Here is an 18,391-nt window from a genome sequence, read left to right as displayed (position 1 = left end):
TGCTGACATGCAAATACTGTAAGAGTGGTTTTTCCCGCCGGGGTTAAGTATGAACTTTTTCCCGCCGGGGTTAAGTATGAATTTTTCCATGTCCAACATTACGCGTGGGGGGAAAAGTGGTAACTGTATATAATGTATATTAATTATATCAACTATCTGTACTATACGCGTGAGGGACATACTTAATACATGACCACGTAATTAATGTAAAATCCCTTCGTCAATAACCATTATTACAGTATATGGACTTATGAAATGACTTGCTTTGATTACAGCCAATGAAATATGCATCAATTTATCCATTCATATCTTGTTGCTTCTGAAACTAATTAGTTACAAAGTCACATTTTTTATTCTCACCCATTCAATGTCCTTACTTAATGCTGTCTTTTTTAATCAATGGCATATGCGACTATACATTCTCTCCTTGCAGCCATGCTATTGAATCATACACTGCTCTGCCTTACACTGAGAGAGTCCCACGACCTGCCAATCCTAATCTTCGCCCTGCCTACCAGGGCTATAATCCAATCAGTGACATTTGGTCCGGACACGCCCTGGAAATTACCAACAAATTCATTAAGAGGTAAGTGATATACATGATATTAAGCAGAAAGATTTAGAATATTTTACAAATTGTATGATTTTCTCTAAAAATGTTTAGAATCAGTTCGCCTTTTCAATCTTAGAATCAGTGAAATTTACACAATGAAATTTACACAATGAAAGTTTCCTTCTGGATGCCTTACCGTGTATAATGCAAGTTTTATCACCTATGGAGATACTTGGGGTGGGGGGTGGGGGGGTAATCATACAGAAATTGTCTTGTATTTTAATTGATCAGATCATAAATGTAGTGATCTAAAAATAGTAAGTTTAATTATTGATTGCTGCACTCTAGTGATAATTTCCACAGGAGACAAATGGTGCATTCTTAATTTCTTTTATACTGTGATTGCTGTTTATATCTATGTGTTTGTTTGTGCATTTATATGCATCTGTCCATCTGTTCGTAAGCTTAGGGCATTTTATATTTCTTCTCCAGAACCACAAGGCTAATTTCAGCTAAACTTGCCTCAAGGCATGTATGAATTATGAGAATTCAAGTTTGTTTGAATGAAGTGTCATACCTTTTTTAAAGTGGATATATTAAGAATGATAGTATTTTTTAATTTTGTTTCGTCTTTTATAAATCTTCTCATGAACTCAAATGGGTCAATTTCAAGCAAACTTGGCATAAATCATTCTTGGGTAAAGAGGAGTCAAGTTTACTCTAGATGTATAGGGAGACATCTGTAAAAATCTCAAGAACAGCAGGCCATGATTGGGGATATTTTAAATTATGCAAGAATCTTCAGTTTGTGCAAATTCAAGTTTGTTCAATTTAGGGGCCCTGGGGGTAGGATGGGACCACAATAGAAGATCAAAATTTTATATGGGAATATACAGGAAATTATTATTAAAACATTCTTTTCAAAATTAGCAGGACTACACTAAATCATATGAAATGCAAATATCCCTAAGTTCTGTGGATTCAGGGTTTTTTTTTATGCCTCCATGACTAAAGTTGTTGAGGAAGATATTGTTTTTGTCCTGTCTGTCTCTCTGTCTGAAATTTGAACCTTGCTGATAACTTTTGAGTGACACAAAGTTTGAAACTTAACCTTGCTCATAACTTTTAAATGGTTAGTGATACACCTTTCATATTTCATGTATGCATTTCATGTGACAAGACCTCTCCTTTGCTACTTAAGTTTTGACTTTGTAACCTTGACCTACTATTCAGAAAAGTTAACCTTAGGCAATGCCTCCTGAACTGTGTGAGGTAGGGATTTCACAATTGTATATAGATTCCTTATAGCAAGACCTTACATATCATACCATGATATGTGACCTTGCATCATGGTGTTATGTTGTGACCCTTTGGGTTAGGTTGGAATATGGGGTCAACATTTTTCATGGGAATGAAGACTGCAAAAACTCTTTTAAAAATCACAACAACTGAAGAAAAACACGGCCAAGGTGACTCGGGTGAGCGGTTTGTTACCGCAGGACACAGGTGAGCGATGTGGCTTATGGGCCTCTTGTTTTGTGCCTGTGAGGACTCAGGTGAGCGATGTGGCCTATGGGCCTCTTGTTTTGTGCCTGTGAGGACTCGGGTGAGCGATGTGGCCTATGGGTCTCTTGTTTTGTGACTGTGACTTACATTTTCTACAGAGCAACATTTGATGCTGGTGACCTTGAGGCTAGATCTATCATGCACCTGGCCAGTTGTTATGCAGGCATAGGATTTGGGAATGCTGGATGTCACTTGTGGTAAGGTTCCCATACCACTGAAATATTATGCATGAAAGCTCAACAGAATTTTAGTTGAACTTTGTTAATTCTTTTATCATGTCATCTGACCACTAGAACCATCACAACAGGGCTTGAAACTAACTTTCTATGTCACCAGTCCAGCTGGACTGATAAGGTATAATTTCACCCATTCTGCAGAAAAATTGACAAGTCCCCCAGAGTTTTCCAGAAATAAAGAACATATTTCGTTAATGTCATTAAAACTAGATATTGGAATTGAACTCAATATGCCTCAAACAATATTTTTTAAAACACTTAATGTGAGATTTATATTTACTAACTGGGTTCATGTGATATCTACAGAGGAATGCCAAATGCATGTTTAAAATTCGATAAGTAGGTTTTCCAAAATGACATTTTAGAAAATTGACTAGTCCCATCGGACTGACTAAAATAAATGTCAATCAGTCTGACAGACTTTTAACCTATCTCGGGCTGACGGGTGTTAATTTCGAGCCCTGTGCAATTAAAGTTGATATGATTTACATAGCTCTGTGTATACTTTACCATAATCAAATGCCCATTATCTATTTCGGAAGGAGTAAGAATGACATTATGCTTCGTTTTGCAGCCATGCCATGTCGTACCCAATTTCTGGTCTCGTTAAACAGTTCATGTCCAAAGGTTACAGTGATGATCACCCTATGGTGGTACGTATTCAGGTGTTACTGAAATGATCACCCTATGGTGGTACGTAATGAGGTGTTACTGAGATGATCACCCTATGGTGGTACGTATAATTCAGGTGTTACTGAGATGATCACCCTATGGTGGTACGTATAATTCAGGTGTTACTGAGATGATCACCCTATGGTGTTACGTATTCAGGTGTTACTAAGGTTCAGATCTAGAGGCAGGATTCTATTCGTAATTACCTGTAAAAAGTGAAATTTGTCTAATCTGGAAATGCTGTTCAAAACCATATTTGGGAACCAAGCTATTCTACTGTTTAAAAAATAGCATAATCTGTATTCTTGGTCTGATTAGAAGATTTCTAAGACATTAATTTCGTTTTTTTAAATACATGAGGATATGAGCAGTGACGCTTCACGCTGGCATACTTCATCGTTAGCTCTTTATGAAAAGTATGCCAGCATAAAGTGTTGCAGTTATTTTCAAAAATGAAATTTATTTCTCATATTTACATTGTACCTAAATCATTTCTGTCAAAATTCTCAGACATTAAAAAGAGGTATATTGTATTGATGAAGATTCACGCCTGCATTGTTCATAACTGCTACATATTCACCAGGAAGTGGCTATCATTGCTACATATTCACCAGGAAGTGGCTATCATTGCTATTTCTGGAGATGTCAAAGCTAAAAACATGTCAATCTAATACGCCAGTTTCGAGATAAGAACTCTTCTGTATAGGAGGTGCATTTAGTGGAACTTTGAATGCCTAAGTGGGACAGAGTGGATATGCAGCCAACGAGGAAGACGATGAAATGTATTAAAAGCGGCTTCTCTTTAAATATGTAAATGTGGGAAATACTAAATACTATCGAAAGAAATTTTTACCGAAGAGGAAACATACAAACAATGTCATATTTGCAAGAAATATCTTGGATATGGTACTTATGACCAGCGAAATAACGTGATAGGATAAGAATTCTATGTATTTAATTACTCGCTAAATACTTATCACTTACTTAGTTTGTGTATCAGTCGAATTCGGGTTATCAAACAGCGTATGAGAAACTTACTGAGTACATTCACTTACGCTGTGATGAATATCTGTCCCACTCCCGCGAGTAAACAAATTCTTTCGCGCCTTACTATGTACGAGAGTTATCCAAAGGGAAATAACTCGGACGTATCTCGAAACCGGCGTATTAAAATTAGATCTTATGATCCACTCATCTGATCTATGAACGCTACACATATGTGTAGCGATAGTAGATGAGTGGATCAAAGGATATAATTTTGATTAGATTTAAAATATTGAAAATGTAAATATTTTTTAGGAACGTTGTTTGGATTACATATACTAGACGAGTGTCACTGTATATAAGATAATTGTATTAAATGTCGTGCTAACCCTCTATTGAGATAATTGTATTAAATGTCGTGCTAACCCTCTATTGAGATAATTGTATTAAATGTCATGCTAACCCTCTATTGAGATAATTGTATTAAATGTTGTGTTAACCCTCTATTGAGATAATTGTATTAAATGTTGTGCTAACCCTCTGTTTAGCCTCATGGTCTGTCGGTCTTTGTGACCGCCCCTGCTGTCTTTGAGTTCACGGCCTCAGCCTGCCCAGATCGCCACCTACAGGCAGCATCATTTCTAGGTAAAAAATCATTTATGTCAGTTCATTTTATTCAAAGAAAACGAAATTTACTGATACAGCTGTGTTGATTTTGTTCTATTTTCCTTCTCGTTATTTAAATTCAGTTTATGATTTGTTGTGATGTATTCTGGCTGCCTTTGGTTATTTATGACACATGTGCAGAGTAGAGAAATACATACAGTATATTTGATTTCTTTAACACATGTACCTGCCCTTACAGGTGTATTGTTGGGATGGGTTTTTTTAAAACATGATGGGGAAAAACAAGAATAGAATCAAAGCTTCATATGCCTTTTCTTTTCTGCATACTTGTCAAAACGACAGCTTATGGTGGTATCTGTGCATGTATGTCTGTGAGAAATCAATGTCATCAGAGGAACAGTATCTTCTAGAGTGTCAGACAATGGAAAAACCTTTCCAGTAACTTTTCAAGAAAGGGAGGGGGTGGGCTTCTTGTTATTCGGAAGATGGAGATGATGAATAAATTTTTGATTCAACTGGAAACTTACGAGATATGTGAAATGTTGCTATGGTATATAATGTATTACCTACAGGCGTGGACGTAACTAACAAGAAAAAGGAGGATGCAGGCCTAGTCCTCGCTGACCGTCTGCGACAGATCATGCAAGAACTGAAGATGCCAGATGGTTTGTCCAGTCTGGGTTACAACAAGGACGACATTCCAAGCCTTGTGAAAGGGACAATGCCTCAGGTAAGGAACCTTCTAATTCAATCTTACTTAGGTAACAGTCCAATTCAATCTTAATCAGGTAAGGAACAGTCTAATTCAATCTTACTCAGGTAACAGTCTAATTCAATCTTACTCGGGTAAGGAGCAGTCTAATTCAATCTTACTCAGGTAAGAAACTGTCTAATTCATTCTTAATCAGGTAAGGAACAGTCTAATTCAATGTTAATCAGGTATGGAACAGTCTAATTCAATCTTAATCAGGTAAGGAACAGTCTAATTCAATCTTTATCAAGTAAGGAACAGTCAATCTTATTCAGGTAAGGAACCTTCTAATTCAATCTTACGCAGGTAAGGAACTGTCTAATTCAATCTTAATGAACTGTAAAGATGTAACTGGTGTCAATCACTACTTAGATATATTATCTCCACAAAATATGAAGATAGAACAGTTACCACATTTTGCCAGTGGAGGAGGGGGTTGTAATGAATATCAATTCCTTTAGTGTAACATGTAGCTGTAGAGTTGTGTTTAGCATGTTTTAAAGCTCTTGAGTAATAGATAATAATAATCCATTACAGCATCGTCTGACAAAACTCTCCCCAAAGCCAGTGAATGAGGAGATTGTGACAGAACTGCTAGAGAAATCAATGAAGAACTACTGAGTAAAGACACTGTTAACCTGCCACAAAAAAAAATGGCTGAATTATTGAGATCTCCTATTGTTGCAATCAAAGCTTGAGACATGACCAATCAAACTCGTAATGAATATTAATTGTTGCAGATGTGATTCTTTAAAATCAAATTCTTGGAGCAAATGTGTCTTTGACATGTGCTTTTTAGGGCTTCCATTTTCATGACCATGTGATGATGTGTTCTTATCGTTGTTTATCCATAGTTTTAATATCTGTATACATGTATATCAAATATATATCAATATGTACAGGTATATTAGATTTAATATTAGAGCATATATGAATAGATTCTATATTTGGAAAAGGCAGATGGACATGATGGAGTAAAGTGTTTTGATTCATAAATCCTTTTATTTTAAGACAGAGTTCTGCAGTGAATCAATTTTTGACAATCCTATCATCCATAGCATAGACATCATACATGTGTCAGGACCTGGAGGATTTTACTAGGAGCAATTAGAATTAAAGCAAGATGTGATTTATCCACTGTATTTTCTAGTCTGTTGTGTTTTATATGATCATTTTGAACAATAAAAATTATACTCGAACAATTTGAATTCTGTGTTCATTTCACTTTTACATTGGTGTCACCACAGTATTACTGTTCTTTGCTTATAAAGTAACTATTTGTCAAAAGATTTAGAGTTGACACAATTTATCTATTAACAATGTTCATTTTCATTCTTATGTTGAGTTGATATATTTTAGTGAACACCAGGGTCTTCCATAGCTACTTCATATTTAGATATTTTATTGGTGATAGATATTAACAGCAAACTGAAAACTCAGCCTTATGACAAATGGGATTACTTCAGCTTCTCCATCATCAATTTCCCATATTTATTTGGCAATATTCAATCATCACCTGCATATGGTGTTTAGCTTCTCAACTGATTTGATATATGAGAGCATGATCTGCATATGATCATTTTATAAGTGGAGGCAAGCTATTGACATATAAGTTGATGTTACAGAGGTTTTATTAGTCTCATTTAAAGTTGGCATTTTCCAATGCAAATGCAGCATGTCACTGAGTCAAATGCTGTCTGATGTGTTTCAAACCAATTGCTGGGCTGTTCTATACATACTGATTTTGACTACGGAATGTTTCATAGTTCATTTACCTGATCACGATAGAAAAGCTCATGATGGGTGTGACCGTTCAACAGGGATGCTTACTCCTCCTTGGCATCTGATCCCACTGGTTTGCCAAGGGGTCCACATTTGCCCTACTCTTAATTATATATTCTTTATGTGATTGATCTCTCTTTGTTATCTTTCCTTTTTCATGATGACAGCTAGATGTTGAAAAAAAAAAACCAATATTTTCACCTCATATTTCTGAGATTTGTTTGTGGGGTTTTTTTTCTTTTTGGAGAGTGTCATGCAAATTTGTAGTTGTGCAAGTCTGTAGTGGCTGCCGTCAGTTAAATAAATATTGATTCTATACCCTGGAACCTATCGGCTTCCGTACACGCCCACCCTCACAACATACCATTCATTTGTAAGATGGTATCCTTACCACTGCTGTTGAAATCAAATCACAAGGAAATGTGCCATTTCCATCCCAGTATCCTTGATCGACATGTAATATCCTGAAAACCACAGGGGGATCGTGACCAGAATCCGCGCCAATGTATTTCTTAAATTGAATACAAGTTATATGCACAGAATAAATGCTTTGCGGGAAAATCAGACTAGCACATCCAGTGATCTTTTCTTTGGCATTCATATAATCGTTTTTCAAAGGAGGTGGGGGGTGAAGATAGACGAAAATGAAGTTGACTTCACAATTGTGTGGAAATTCTTGGCAAGACAGGAGAGAGAGTTCTAAATAAAAACTTTTACCTATTTCATGGCCGTATGGTTGGTGAAAATGTAGGCGGAGCCTAATCTAAACAGATGTTATTTACCTTGAGTGTCCAGGGTCTACCAAGGTGTTAATTGGTATACCCCATGGCACTCAAAGAAATACACAGAGACAGAGGTGATCCAGACAGAACATGGTAGAAATCTACCTGTCCCTGTTATATATATATACATGTGTATATATATATATATACACACACACACACACACACACACACACACTGTCTCAGGGACATCTGCAGAGTTTCTGTGGTCATAGTGTTTGAATAATGGTTGTATTCCTAACGGTAGCTGACACACATTCTACACTCTCTCTCTCTCTCTCTCTCTCTCTCTCTCTCTCTCTCTCTCTGTTATAAATATGGAGGTGTCATAAATTGATGACATAAATTATTTAATTAAGTTACAAGTTTTAGAAATTATTGTGCAAATTATTGTTTGATTTCTGATTGTGTAATTTATAATACATGTATATAAAGGGGGGGGGGGTTACAATTATATTGTTCAGGGGTCTTTTTAAAAACAATTGAATTACGAGAAAATAGCAGTTGTGGACAGGTCAATGCTATCAAAACTCAGGTATACTGGGCTTCCTCAAGATCTAAAGAATGCCTGTAGATACTGGCTGTTATTGTTATCAAAACACCTCTCTGGGGTAGCTCCAGACCACAGTGTCTGCAGATGTCACTCCACCGGAGATCTATTGTTAAATGTTTGATTGACAGGCAGCTTATAATTTGGGGGTGTTAACTTAAAATTGGGTCTTTAAAAGGGATAGTAATGCCCAAACATCGGAATCTTTTTTAAAAGGGGGGGGGGGGGGGGGCATCCTTTAACACATGGTGCAATTCATCGGTCGGAGCTTATATTTTATGAAAGTCCTGGCTGAGTTCATTTATAGTAGCTGGGTAAAAAGATCGCGTTATATAACTTGTACCTTTCGCGTTCTATAACGGAAACGTTCGCAAATATTAAAATGCACCACTTCCGTATTTTAACTCGAAAATTACGTTATATTGCGAAACTTTTACGCTGTAAGTCATAGATTTTACTTATAAACACAAAACGTTGGCATAAACCCCAATTTATCAATTACAATGCTCAATATTGAAAAAGTAGCATGAAATAATTTGTTCATCATAATGAAGGAAAATAACAATAGACATGCTCAGTTGTACGATGTAATTCTATATATATATATATATATATATATATATATATATATATATATATAAAAGCACTGAAAAGGCCACGACACTGTTGGTTATTTAAAACTCAAATTTTCGACGCAACCCGCGTCTTTATCAAGAGACATAAATTACATAAACAAATAACACACAAAAACGACAAGTATCGATAAACTACATTGGTGAGAAGAGTGATACACTATTGTACTGAGTGATAAAAATGGTGGTGGTTACGTTGTAAAACGTGTTTAACCATAGTCAGTAAACACGCTTTACAACGTAACCACCACCATTTTTATCACTCAGTACAATAGTGTATCACTCTTCTCACCAATGTAGTTTATCCATACTTGTCGTTTTTGTGTGTTATTTGTTTATGTAATTTATGTCTCTTGATAAAGACGCGGGTTGCGTCGAAAATTTGAGTTTTAAATAACCAACAGTGTCGTGGCCTTTTCAGTGCTTTTATAAATTTCTTTACTGGCCTTGTATCTTCTCAGATCCGACACTTTAAGAAAGTAGGGTGTTGTTGGGTTTTTGTGCTTTTATATATATATATATATATATATATATATATATATATGCATATGCATATGCATTTCTATGGATATGATTTGACTGTTTTTTATGAGAAGACCATCTTATTGACATTTGATCCCGTTGTACTGAAATTTTGAAACATATGTTGTGTTATCAATTGTCACTTAGGAAAGGAGGTATTCATAGACAACAAGAGGCCCAGGGGCCTTATAGGTCACCTGAGTATCATGTAACAACCTTCCAATGTTTGAATTAGGTTTGTGTTTAAATATAAGAATTTTACTTTTGGATGGAAGAAACATTGATGTGGTCATGAAGTACATATATCATTTTTATGTTCAATCAATAATCCTTTTTAAAACACCTAGGTTTGAGACATCATGAAGAAAAGGGTTATTTACTCCTTAGATAAAACCAATATAAGAAGATTTTCAAAGAATTTGTACATTTTCACTATATGACCAATAGAGCCCCTGCCTCAGGGGCCATGAATTTCACAATTTTGGTAGAGGGCTCAACGCTCATTATAATTATGCCCACCGTTTGGCTTTTTGATGTCTAGGAGTAAAGAAGAAGATTTTTTAAAATTACACTCATTTTGATGGTTTTTGTCCCACGCCTCAGGCCCCAGGGGGGCAGGGACCACGAATTTCACAATTTTTGTTCCCCTCCACCCACAGATGCTATATGCCAAAATTGGTTGAAATTGGTTGAGGGGTTTCAGAGAAGAAGCTGAAAATGTTCAAATGTTAACGCACGACGAACGACGACGGACAAAAACAGATAGCAATAGGTTACCTGAATGATTCAGGTGACCTAATAAAATATGTTCAAATCAAACCAAAAGCATATCAAGTTAAACAAGACGCCCATGGGCCAAATCGCTCACCCGAGTTACCTTGGCCCATATTTAAAGATTTTCCCTACAAATCCGCATGTAAAACTTTGACCCCTATTTCCCATTTCATATTCAGTTTCAATGAATTTAATAGAGCAATGAATAAAAGTTGATAAAGCAATATTCCATGACGATACGATTTTTGCATATTTTTCTTTCATTTTCCGAAATTAAAAACCAAACATTTTTTGACTACTGTGAAGATCATAACGAAGATAGCATTTTATTATTTTTAGATTTCGAAAAAGCCTTTGATACCATAGAATGGAGTTTTATGATTGAAACCTTAAAAGCTTTAAATTTTGGAACAAATTTTATCAACTGGATTACAACCTTATACAATCAACCTTTATTTAGAGTAAAAAATAACGGTTACATATCTAAAACTTGTAAAATGACTAGAGGTATTCGTCAAGGATGTCCAATATCAGCATTACTGTTCATCATCACAGTAGAGATGTTAGCTACAAGAATTAGATCTTCTGACATAATACATGGTTTTGAAATTGGAATTAACAAAGAGATAAAAATTATACAACATGCAGATGATTCCACAAGTCCCCTAAAGGACGTGCAATCAGTAAAACAAGTAATTAACACAGTAAAACAATTCTCTGGAGTCGCAGGTCCAAAGCTTAATCTATATAAATCAGAATGTATATTGCTAGGTTCTTTAAAAAACACATGTGAAAAGATTGAAAATGTAATTACAACAAATAATCCAGTTAAAACATTTGGTATATTTATAGGACATAACAAAATGTTGTGTCAAGAAAAAAAATTGGATTGGAAAAATTAATCAAATTATTAGCATACTCGATAACTGGGGGAAAAGATATTTAACAATTTTTGGTAAAAAAGAAATAATCTCATTATTTCTAAATTGCAATACAATGCGTCGATAATTCCCAATCCGCCTGACATTCCGAAATCTTCATGGAAGACAATTTATCTCTTAAAAGTCGCAAAAATTTCAGATAAACAAATATCAGAGTTTAACTATAAATTATTACATAAACTTTTGAATAATAATCAGAATGTTAGCAAATGGAATCCAAATATACAAAAATATTGTGAAAACTGCGGTGAAATTGAAAACATAGAACACCTTATATATGCCTGCAGATCGTCTAAAAGAATATGGAAAGGGATTAATAATGTACTAAATCTTGATATTTCTTGGAAACATATCGTCATAGGCTTTTATAATGAAACAAATCTATCAGAGGCTCTTAATATTTGTATTTCTTTCATTGCACTGAAGATTTATAAATATAAAATGAAATGTAGACTAACTGAAACCTCTTGTAACAGTGAAAAATTATATCTCTCTGTGAAACGTGCTTTAAATACATATCAATACATTGCAGAAAATCGTATTCAAATGTATGTATTAAAAATATATTTAAGAAAGTCTGTACAACTTTTGATACTTCTTGATTTGAATTTTGTATATGAGAGGCCCGATGTGGAGGGAGACGGCTCCTTCACATTTTGTTTACCTGGAGGCAATTGGACTCTTTGTGTATGTGGTAGTGTGCCTAACAGGTAAACAAGGGTAGCCTTTCATGTGATAAATAATAGTATTTGTGTGTGTGTGTATTTATGAATAGTATGACTTGACAATCCAATCTAACTATTGTAAACTTTATTGCATGAAATTGCATTATGTTGATGAATTATTTATATATTTGTTGATATTGAATTAAATAAAAGATAAAACAAAAAACAAAAAACCAAACATTCAGTTGTTTTCATTCCAACATGTGCAACATGTTCATAAGTGAATGAATTAATTTACCGCGTCGTACACGAGCAATCATTTTAAAATGGGTCATTATGATTTCTTTCTCAACCCTTTTTAATACCTAGAATACTGTTATTATATTGAAACTATTCCTTGTTCAAACTAACCCCAGGATGAACCAAATAATATCGGGGGGGGGGGGGGGAATCAAAGTGTGCAAGCCACGCCTACAAGGTGGTCAGCATTTCGTGCGAAGCGTTCGTGCAAACCGTTCACCGTTTCGTGTAAAAATCGTTTCGTATCGTACCGTGCAAGTGGTGTAGTAGTACGCTTCAGGGTCTGTAACTTAAATCTGCACTATGTCAGGAAGCTTTCAGGTAAATTTGTACTTTCCTGGTCCAGTGGTTCTTAAGAAGAAGATTTTTAAAGATTTTCCGTATTTATTCCCGTGTAAAACTTTGATTCCCTACTGTGGCCCCATCCTATCCCCAGGGGCCATAATTTTGATAAACTTTAATATGCACTATGTCGGGAAGTTTCCATATGAATTTCAGCTCTTCTGGCCCAGTGGTGCCTGAGAAGATTTTTAAATGACCCCACCTTTTTTGCATTTTTGTGATTATCTCCCCTTTGAAAGGGGCATGACCCTTCATTTGAACAAACTTGAATCCCCTTCACCAAAGGATGCTCTTTGCCACGCTTGGTTGAAATTGACCTAGTAGTTCTGGAGAAGAAGTTGAAAATGTGAAAAGTTTACAACGACGGACAACAGACAAATCTCACTCTAGTCTTCGGCCCAGGTGAGCTAAAACACCCAGTTACAAAGGTTGTTGTGGGGTTTTACAAAAGATGATAGCTAATACTCGAGAATTTTTCACTCATACGGAGATGTCACCATTGCCATTGAAGGGCTGCAAAATTTAGACCTATGCTCGGCACTTACGGCCTTTGAGCAGGGTGTGATCTTTGTAATGCCACATCTGCTGTGACACAAGGCCTCGGATTTTCCGGTCTCATCCGAAGGGCCGCCCCAATTAGTTGTCTGTTACGACATGCAAGGGGTACTAAGGACCTATTCTAACCCGAATCTCCACGGAATCCGAATCCGAAAAGCATTGGAACTAAATTTAATTTCCTCATCCCCGCAAGTTTAATGAAAATGGGGGGAAATGTGGTTAGTAGATAAATCTTGTTCACAAACTTAAACCAGCGATCACACGAACAAACAAATGGCCTAGTTATCCCTCCCCCCCCCACCCCCTCCCCTCCCCTCCGTAACCGTTTGACAAGAGATGATCATAATTATTCCTTCTTAAAAATTTATTATCCGTCTTTGTTAAGCCAACTTCTGAGTCTTCAACAAACTAATACCACATGGCTTCCGTAGACGTCTCTCAAAATTCGAACATGCATCCAAAAAAATAAATAAATAAATAAATACATGTAAATAAAAAATAAAAAAGACACCCCCAGCTCCCAGAAAATAAAACAACCTAAAACAATTCATTCTAAAACCTAAACCGAACTTAAAACTATTCACTCAGCATTTTAAACTTGATGGCTCAGTGGACAGGGCTTTCTCTTTGTGGTTGGGAATTCGTTGGTTCAAGTCCCACTTGTGTCGTGACCACGTCCAAACACACACATCTAACGTTTTATCCACATTTCTTAGATCAAAATTTTCTATGATTTTGCCGAGATTCAGACTACGCCAGTGTTGGCGCGGCGTCTGTCGATTACATTGTATTTGCTTAAAATGTCCTATATCCGCCCCCAGAGCAAGCAAACGGAGCGCCAAATTAACATAAACTGAAATAATTGAAGATATCTTCAATTATTTGAAGATATCATCAATTGAATTATTATTTGGGCGCAATAATTGAATTGATGCGCGCTTCAAATCATGTAATTATTGTTTTCATCAATTCAACTAATGCGCGCATCCATATAGGCGTAGCTTGGGTTTATGGAGCGCCAAATTAACATAAACTCAAATAATTGAAGATATCTTCAATTATTTGAAGATATCATCAATTCAACTATTGCTTTCTTTAATTGAATTAATGCGCGCATTAAGTCAATTATTGCTCTCATCAAATGAATTAATGCGCGCTTCAATTCAATTATTGCTCTCATCAATTGAATTAATGAGAGCAATAATTGATTTAATGCGCGCATTAATTCAATTATTGCTCTCTTCAATTCAATTGATGAGAGCATCAATTGAATTAATGAGAGCAATAATAGATTTGATGCGCGCATTAATTCAATTATTGCTCTCTTCAATTCAATTGATGAGAGCATTAATTTCGTAGAAATATTGCTCGCAATAATTGATTTAGAGCTCGGTATAAATAATTTGATGATCTCTTTAATTCAATTGAAGATATCTTTAATTATTTACAATGCTTTTGTATAAGGAATTAACGCGCGCATCAATTCTTTTAAAGAGAGCAACAATTCAATTAAAGAGATCATTAATTCAATTGTGGATATGTTGAATTGAAGATATCTTTAATTATTTAGTTGCTCTCTCTAAAAGAATTATTGCTCTCTTCAAATGAATTAAAGATATCATTAATTCAATTGAAGAGAGCAATAATTGAATTAATGCGCGCATTAAATCCATTATTGCTCTCATCAAATGAATTAATGCGCGCATCAATTCAATTATTGCTCTCATCAATTGATTTAATGCGCGCATTATATCAATTATTGCTCTCTTCAATTGAATTGCAGCGTGCATCAATTCAATTGTTGATATCATTAATTCATTTGAAGAGATCATTAATTCAATTAAAGCGCGCATCAATTCAGCAGAAGAATTAATGCTATCATCAATTCATTTAATGCGCGCAATAATTCAGAATTGAAGATATCATTAATTATTTGAAGAGATCTTTAATTAAATTGTTGCGCACATCAAATGAATTGATGATATCTTCAAATAATTGAAGATATCTTCAATGATTTGAGTTTATGTTAATTTGGCGCTCCATATGGGTTCGAATATTACCGAGGCAGAGGGTCTGGGGGGCGCGCCCAGAAGCTATCGACATTTTAACAACGTAAAAGGTGTTTTTTTTGTTGTTTTTTTTTTTACCGAGGCGGCTGCCTCGGTTGCCTCAATGGAAGCTACGCCACTGGCATCAATGTGGTGAAATTATTGCTCGCAAAACTGAATTTGGAGCTCGGTCTAAATGATTTGATGATCCCTATAACGCTTTTATATAAGGAATTAACCCGCGCATCAATTCGTTTAAAGAAAGCAACAACTTAATTAAAGAAATCATTAATTCAATTGTGGATATGTGGAATTGAAGATATCTTTAATTATATACAGTGGAGCCTCGGTAATCCGGACGCCATTAATCCGGACGCTTCACCTTCCGGACGATTTTTCTAGGGAACGGAATTTTTATACATTATTTTGCATCATTAATCCGGAAATTCGCGTTCCGGATCCGGACGGTCACTTTTTACTACAAAACGTTATAATGCATTGAAAATTGTACCGTTAATCCGGACGGTAATTTTGTTTAGGGAAGGTCTGTGTCGGACAATTCTAGCAAGGCGTAAATTATAAAGAAAACAAGCCACACTGTCTAATTGAAGCGATTACCTGTACCCTGTCAACACCTCCCTCCAATTAGGTGGTGTGTGATGACAAGTCCGTTATATAGCACGTGCCAATCGAGACATTGTATTGCCAATTTTCGCACATAAGATCGTTATTGCGTGTAGTGTTGAATTTTGTAAATAAATCTGTAGCATATTATTTTATAGTCTTGATCAATAGCCTAATAGTATTAATAAATTAAACATCATGCCGTAATGATAATTTTTTTTAACTGCTACACATGTCAGTTATACTGATTCGTAAATTGATATCGGCTTATTCAAATCTAAAGAGTGTAGATTATGCTTCTAGATTCTGGATACTGTTGATTGGCGTGAAATATACATGTATGTTCATGCACATGTATATGTAGTATAAGGTTTTAACGTTTAGAATGTCACGCATGTAGAATGTACCTGTGTACGATTGATTCTTGTTACGATGTTGTAGAGCTTTATTGCTTTCGAATTTTTAAACTCTGGGTAGAAGTGAGAAAATTACCATTTTAAGAAAAATGACAATTAAATTCTGTGTGTACCTGTAATGTTAGTTTCACCCGAGTTTTGTTCCGTTATTATCGCATCATGAAAATAATAGGTGCGCGTGACTAGATCAAAGCAGTAGTAGGTCTTGATATTACGAGCTTAAATGATTTTGTTCTCCCGATATTGTCTTGGATAATTATAGAATAAGAAATATAAAGTCTGGCAGATTGAATTTTGGTTAAAGAATGTTGTCAACTGACATGATAATCACGGAATTCTTATATCAACTTTGGACGATGAAGATTGTTTTAACAGACCGCCGAACCCGTGAATCGTGAATCGTGACAGATGGAAATTACTGATGGAAATTACTGGCCTCTTTAAGAAGTAAAAGTGTGATGAAATGTTTGAAGTGTAAATGATTATGTTAGTTACTAATGATTTACTAATGATTTATTTACTTATAGTTACATAAAGTGCTTCATTATTTGTTTAGTGCATACGGTACACAGTTTTCTTTATTCATTTGTAAGGTTCATATATACGTACAATGTAAGCACAGGCAAATACACTGAACACGTACATTAACTTTTAGTGCTTTGAAATGCATGTAAATGTTAACATTATCATAATTTTTTTACTAATGCAAATGGTCAAATCCAATGATAGAATGTGTTTAATTCACTATGCATCAATAAAGTAGGCACATAATTATTGGTTACTTATGTAAAGATAGAAAATATGCGATTCAATTATCCGGACGCTTCATTTATCCGGACGATTTTGCTGGGAACCAAAGTGTCCGGATTAACGAGGCTCCACTGTAGTTGCTCTCTCTAAAAGAGTTAATGCGCGCATCTATTGAATGGCATTCATTTTTGCAGTTGTTTCCCTTGCGGCGGAAGTAGGTGGCGCCTTTACCGATGGGGTCCTAGCTCAGAATAGATTCCATTAGCAAAGCAAACGAATACGTAAACATTTCATACAGTTAAAGTATTGTAGCATGCCCTCATCATGTTGTTGTGTGCCTGGGTGCGCAAACAGGGGAGGACATCGTTTTCCAAAAGACGATGCCCTTCGGAAGCTCTGGATTATTGCTATTAAGCGTGATCAGAAGCCAGGAAAGTTGTGGCAACCTTCACCTTCCAGTGTTGTGTGCTTTCAACATTTCGAAAGTACCGACTATATCAAGGAAACAACTCACGGTAACATCGCAGTTGTTTTAAAGTCTGTTTCTTTAATATTACCAATGTTTTATTTTTATTTGTTATTTTGTTAATTTGCAAATTACGCAATATACATCGAACGATACTATAGTAAAGCTGTAGTACCAGGAACGTGTAATCGTGTATCTGTCCCTGTCAATTAAATCATATCAATGCATTACTGAAGTAGTTAAATAATCCATAACATTGCTATGATGACATATTCTACACTTGTTTAGTCATGGATGTCCAAGGTACGAGTCTACTACAAGATGGGACAAACTTTGCAACACCCTTCAACAGCTCACAAGGAAACCAGGGAGTTAATTCATTAATTCTATTTTTACATTTAATAATATGAAATGATGTCCAACTACTATTTGAGTATCAGTGTGCGAAACTTGCTTTTGAAGAATCTACCACAATTTCAAATTTTATAGGCCCAACTGATTATTATAGGCTAACATAGAAGTATCGAGTTCTAATTGTACTCATTATTTGTATTCGCTTTTGTTTTGCAACAGACTTTATCACTTAATATTGAATATGCATAGGTCATTTACAATACTGTTTATTTCTTGGTGATAATATCTAGTGTCTAATTTGTGCAAGTAGTACTAATAGGGAAATAAAATTGAACTACAGAATGCCCAAAATGTGTAAATGTCTTAAAAGTGCATTAATTCTCTCTATAAACATATTAGTTCAAAATACTCGTCTCGCTACAACAGACTGTGGGGTGGGGGTGGGGGGTAATTCAAGTAGATTTTGTCTACCGTTGATTTCGCACACTGAAAAAAG

The 18,391-nt window shown here is 35.4% G+C and overlaps 1 protein-coding gene across 1 annotated transcript in view; it reads left to right on the top strand.

The window, feature by feature from the left end:
* The window catches only part of LOC125646214 (hydroxyacid-oxoacid transhydrogenase, mitochondrial-like), a 12,335-nt gene extending 5,744 nt beyond the window's left edge, over window positions 1–6,591 (top strand). The window contains exons 9-14 of the mRNA XM_048872405.2: window positions 434–586; window positions 2,218–2,316; window positions 2,930–3,008; window positions 4,560–4,656; window positions 5,211–5,368; window positions 5,927–6,591. Of these exons, the coding sequence (XP_048728362.1) occupies window positions 434–586; window positions 2,218–2,316; window positions 2,930–3,008; window positions 4,560–4,656; window positions 5,211–5,368; window positions 5,927–6,010 (670 nt within the window). The 3' untranslated portion in view covers window positions 6,011–6,591. The remainder of the gene's footprint in view (window positions 1–433; window positions 587–2,217; window positions 2,317–2,929; window positions 3,009–4,559; window positions 4,657–5,210; window positions 5,369–5,926) is intronic.
* The last annotated feature ends 11,800 nt before the right edge of the window (window positions 6,592–18,391 follow it).

This window comes from Ostrea edulis, chromosome 6, assembly GCF_947568905.1.
Source record: "Ostrea edulis chromosome 6, xbOstEdul1.1, whole genome shotgun sequence".
In the NCBI taxonomy this organism is placed as follows: domain Eukaryota; kingdom Metazoa; phylum Mollusca; class Bivalvia; order Ostreida; family Ostreidae; genus Ostrea; species Ostrea edulis.
Note: the sequence above shows the minus strand (reverse complement) of the source record. Positions and strands in the feature narration are given on the sequence as shown.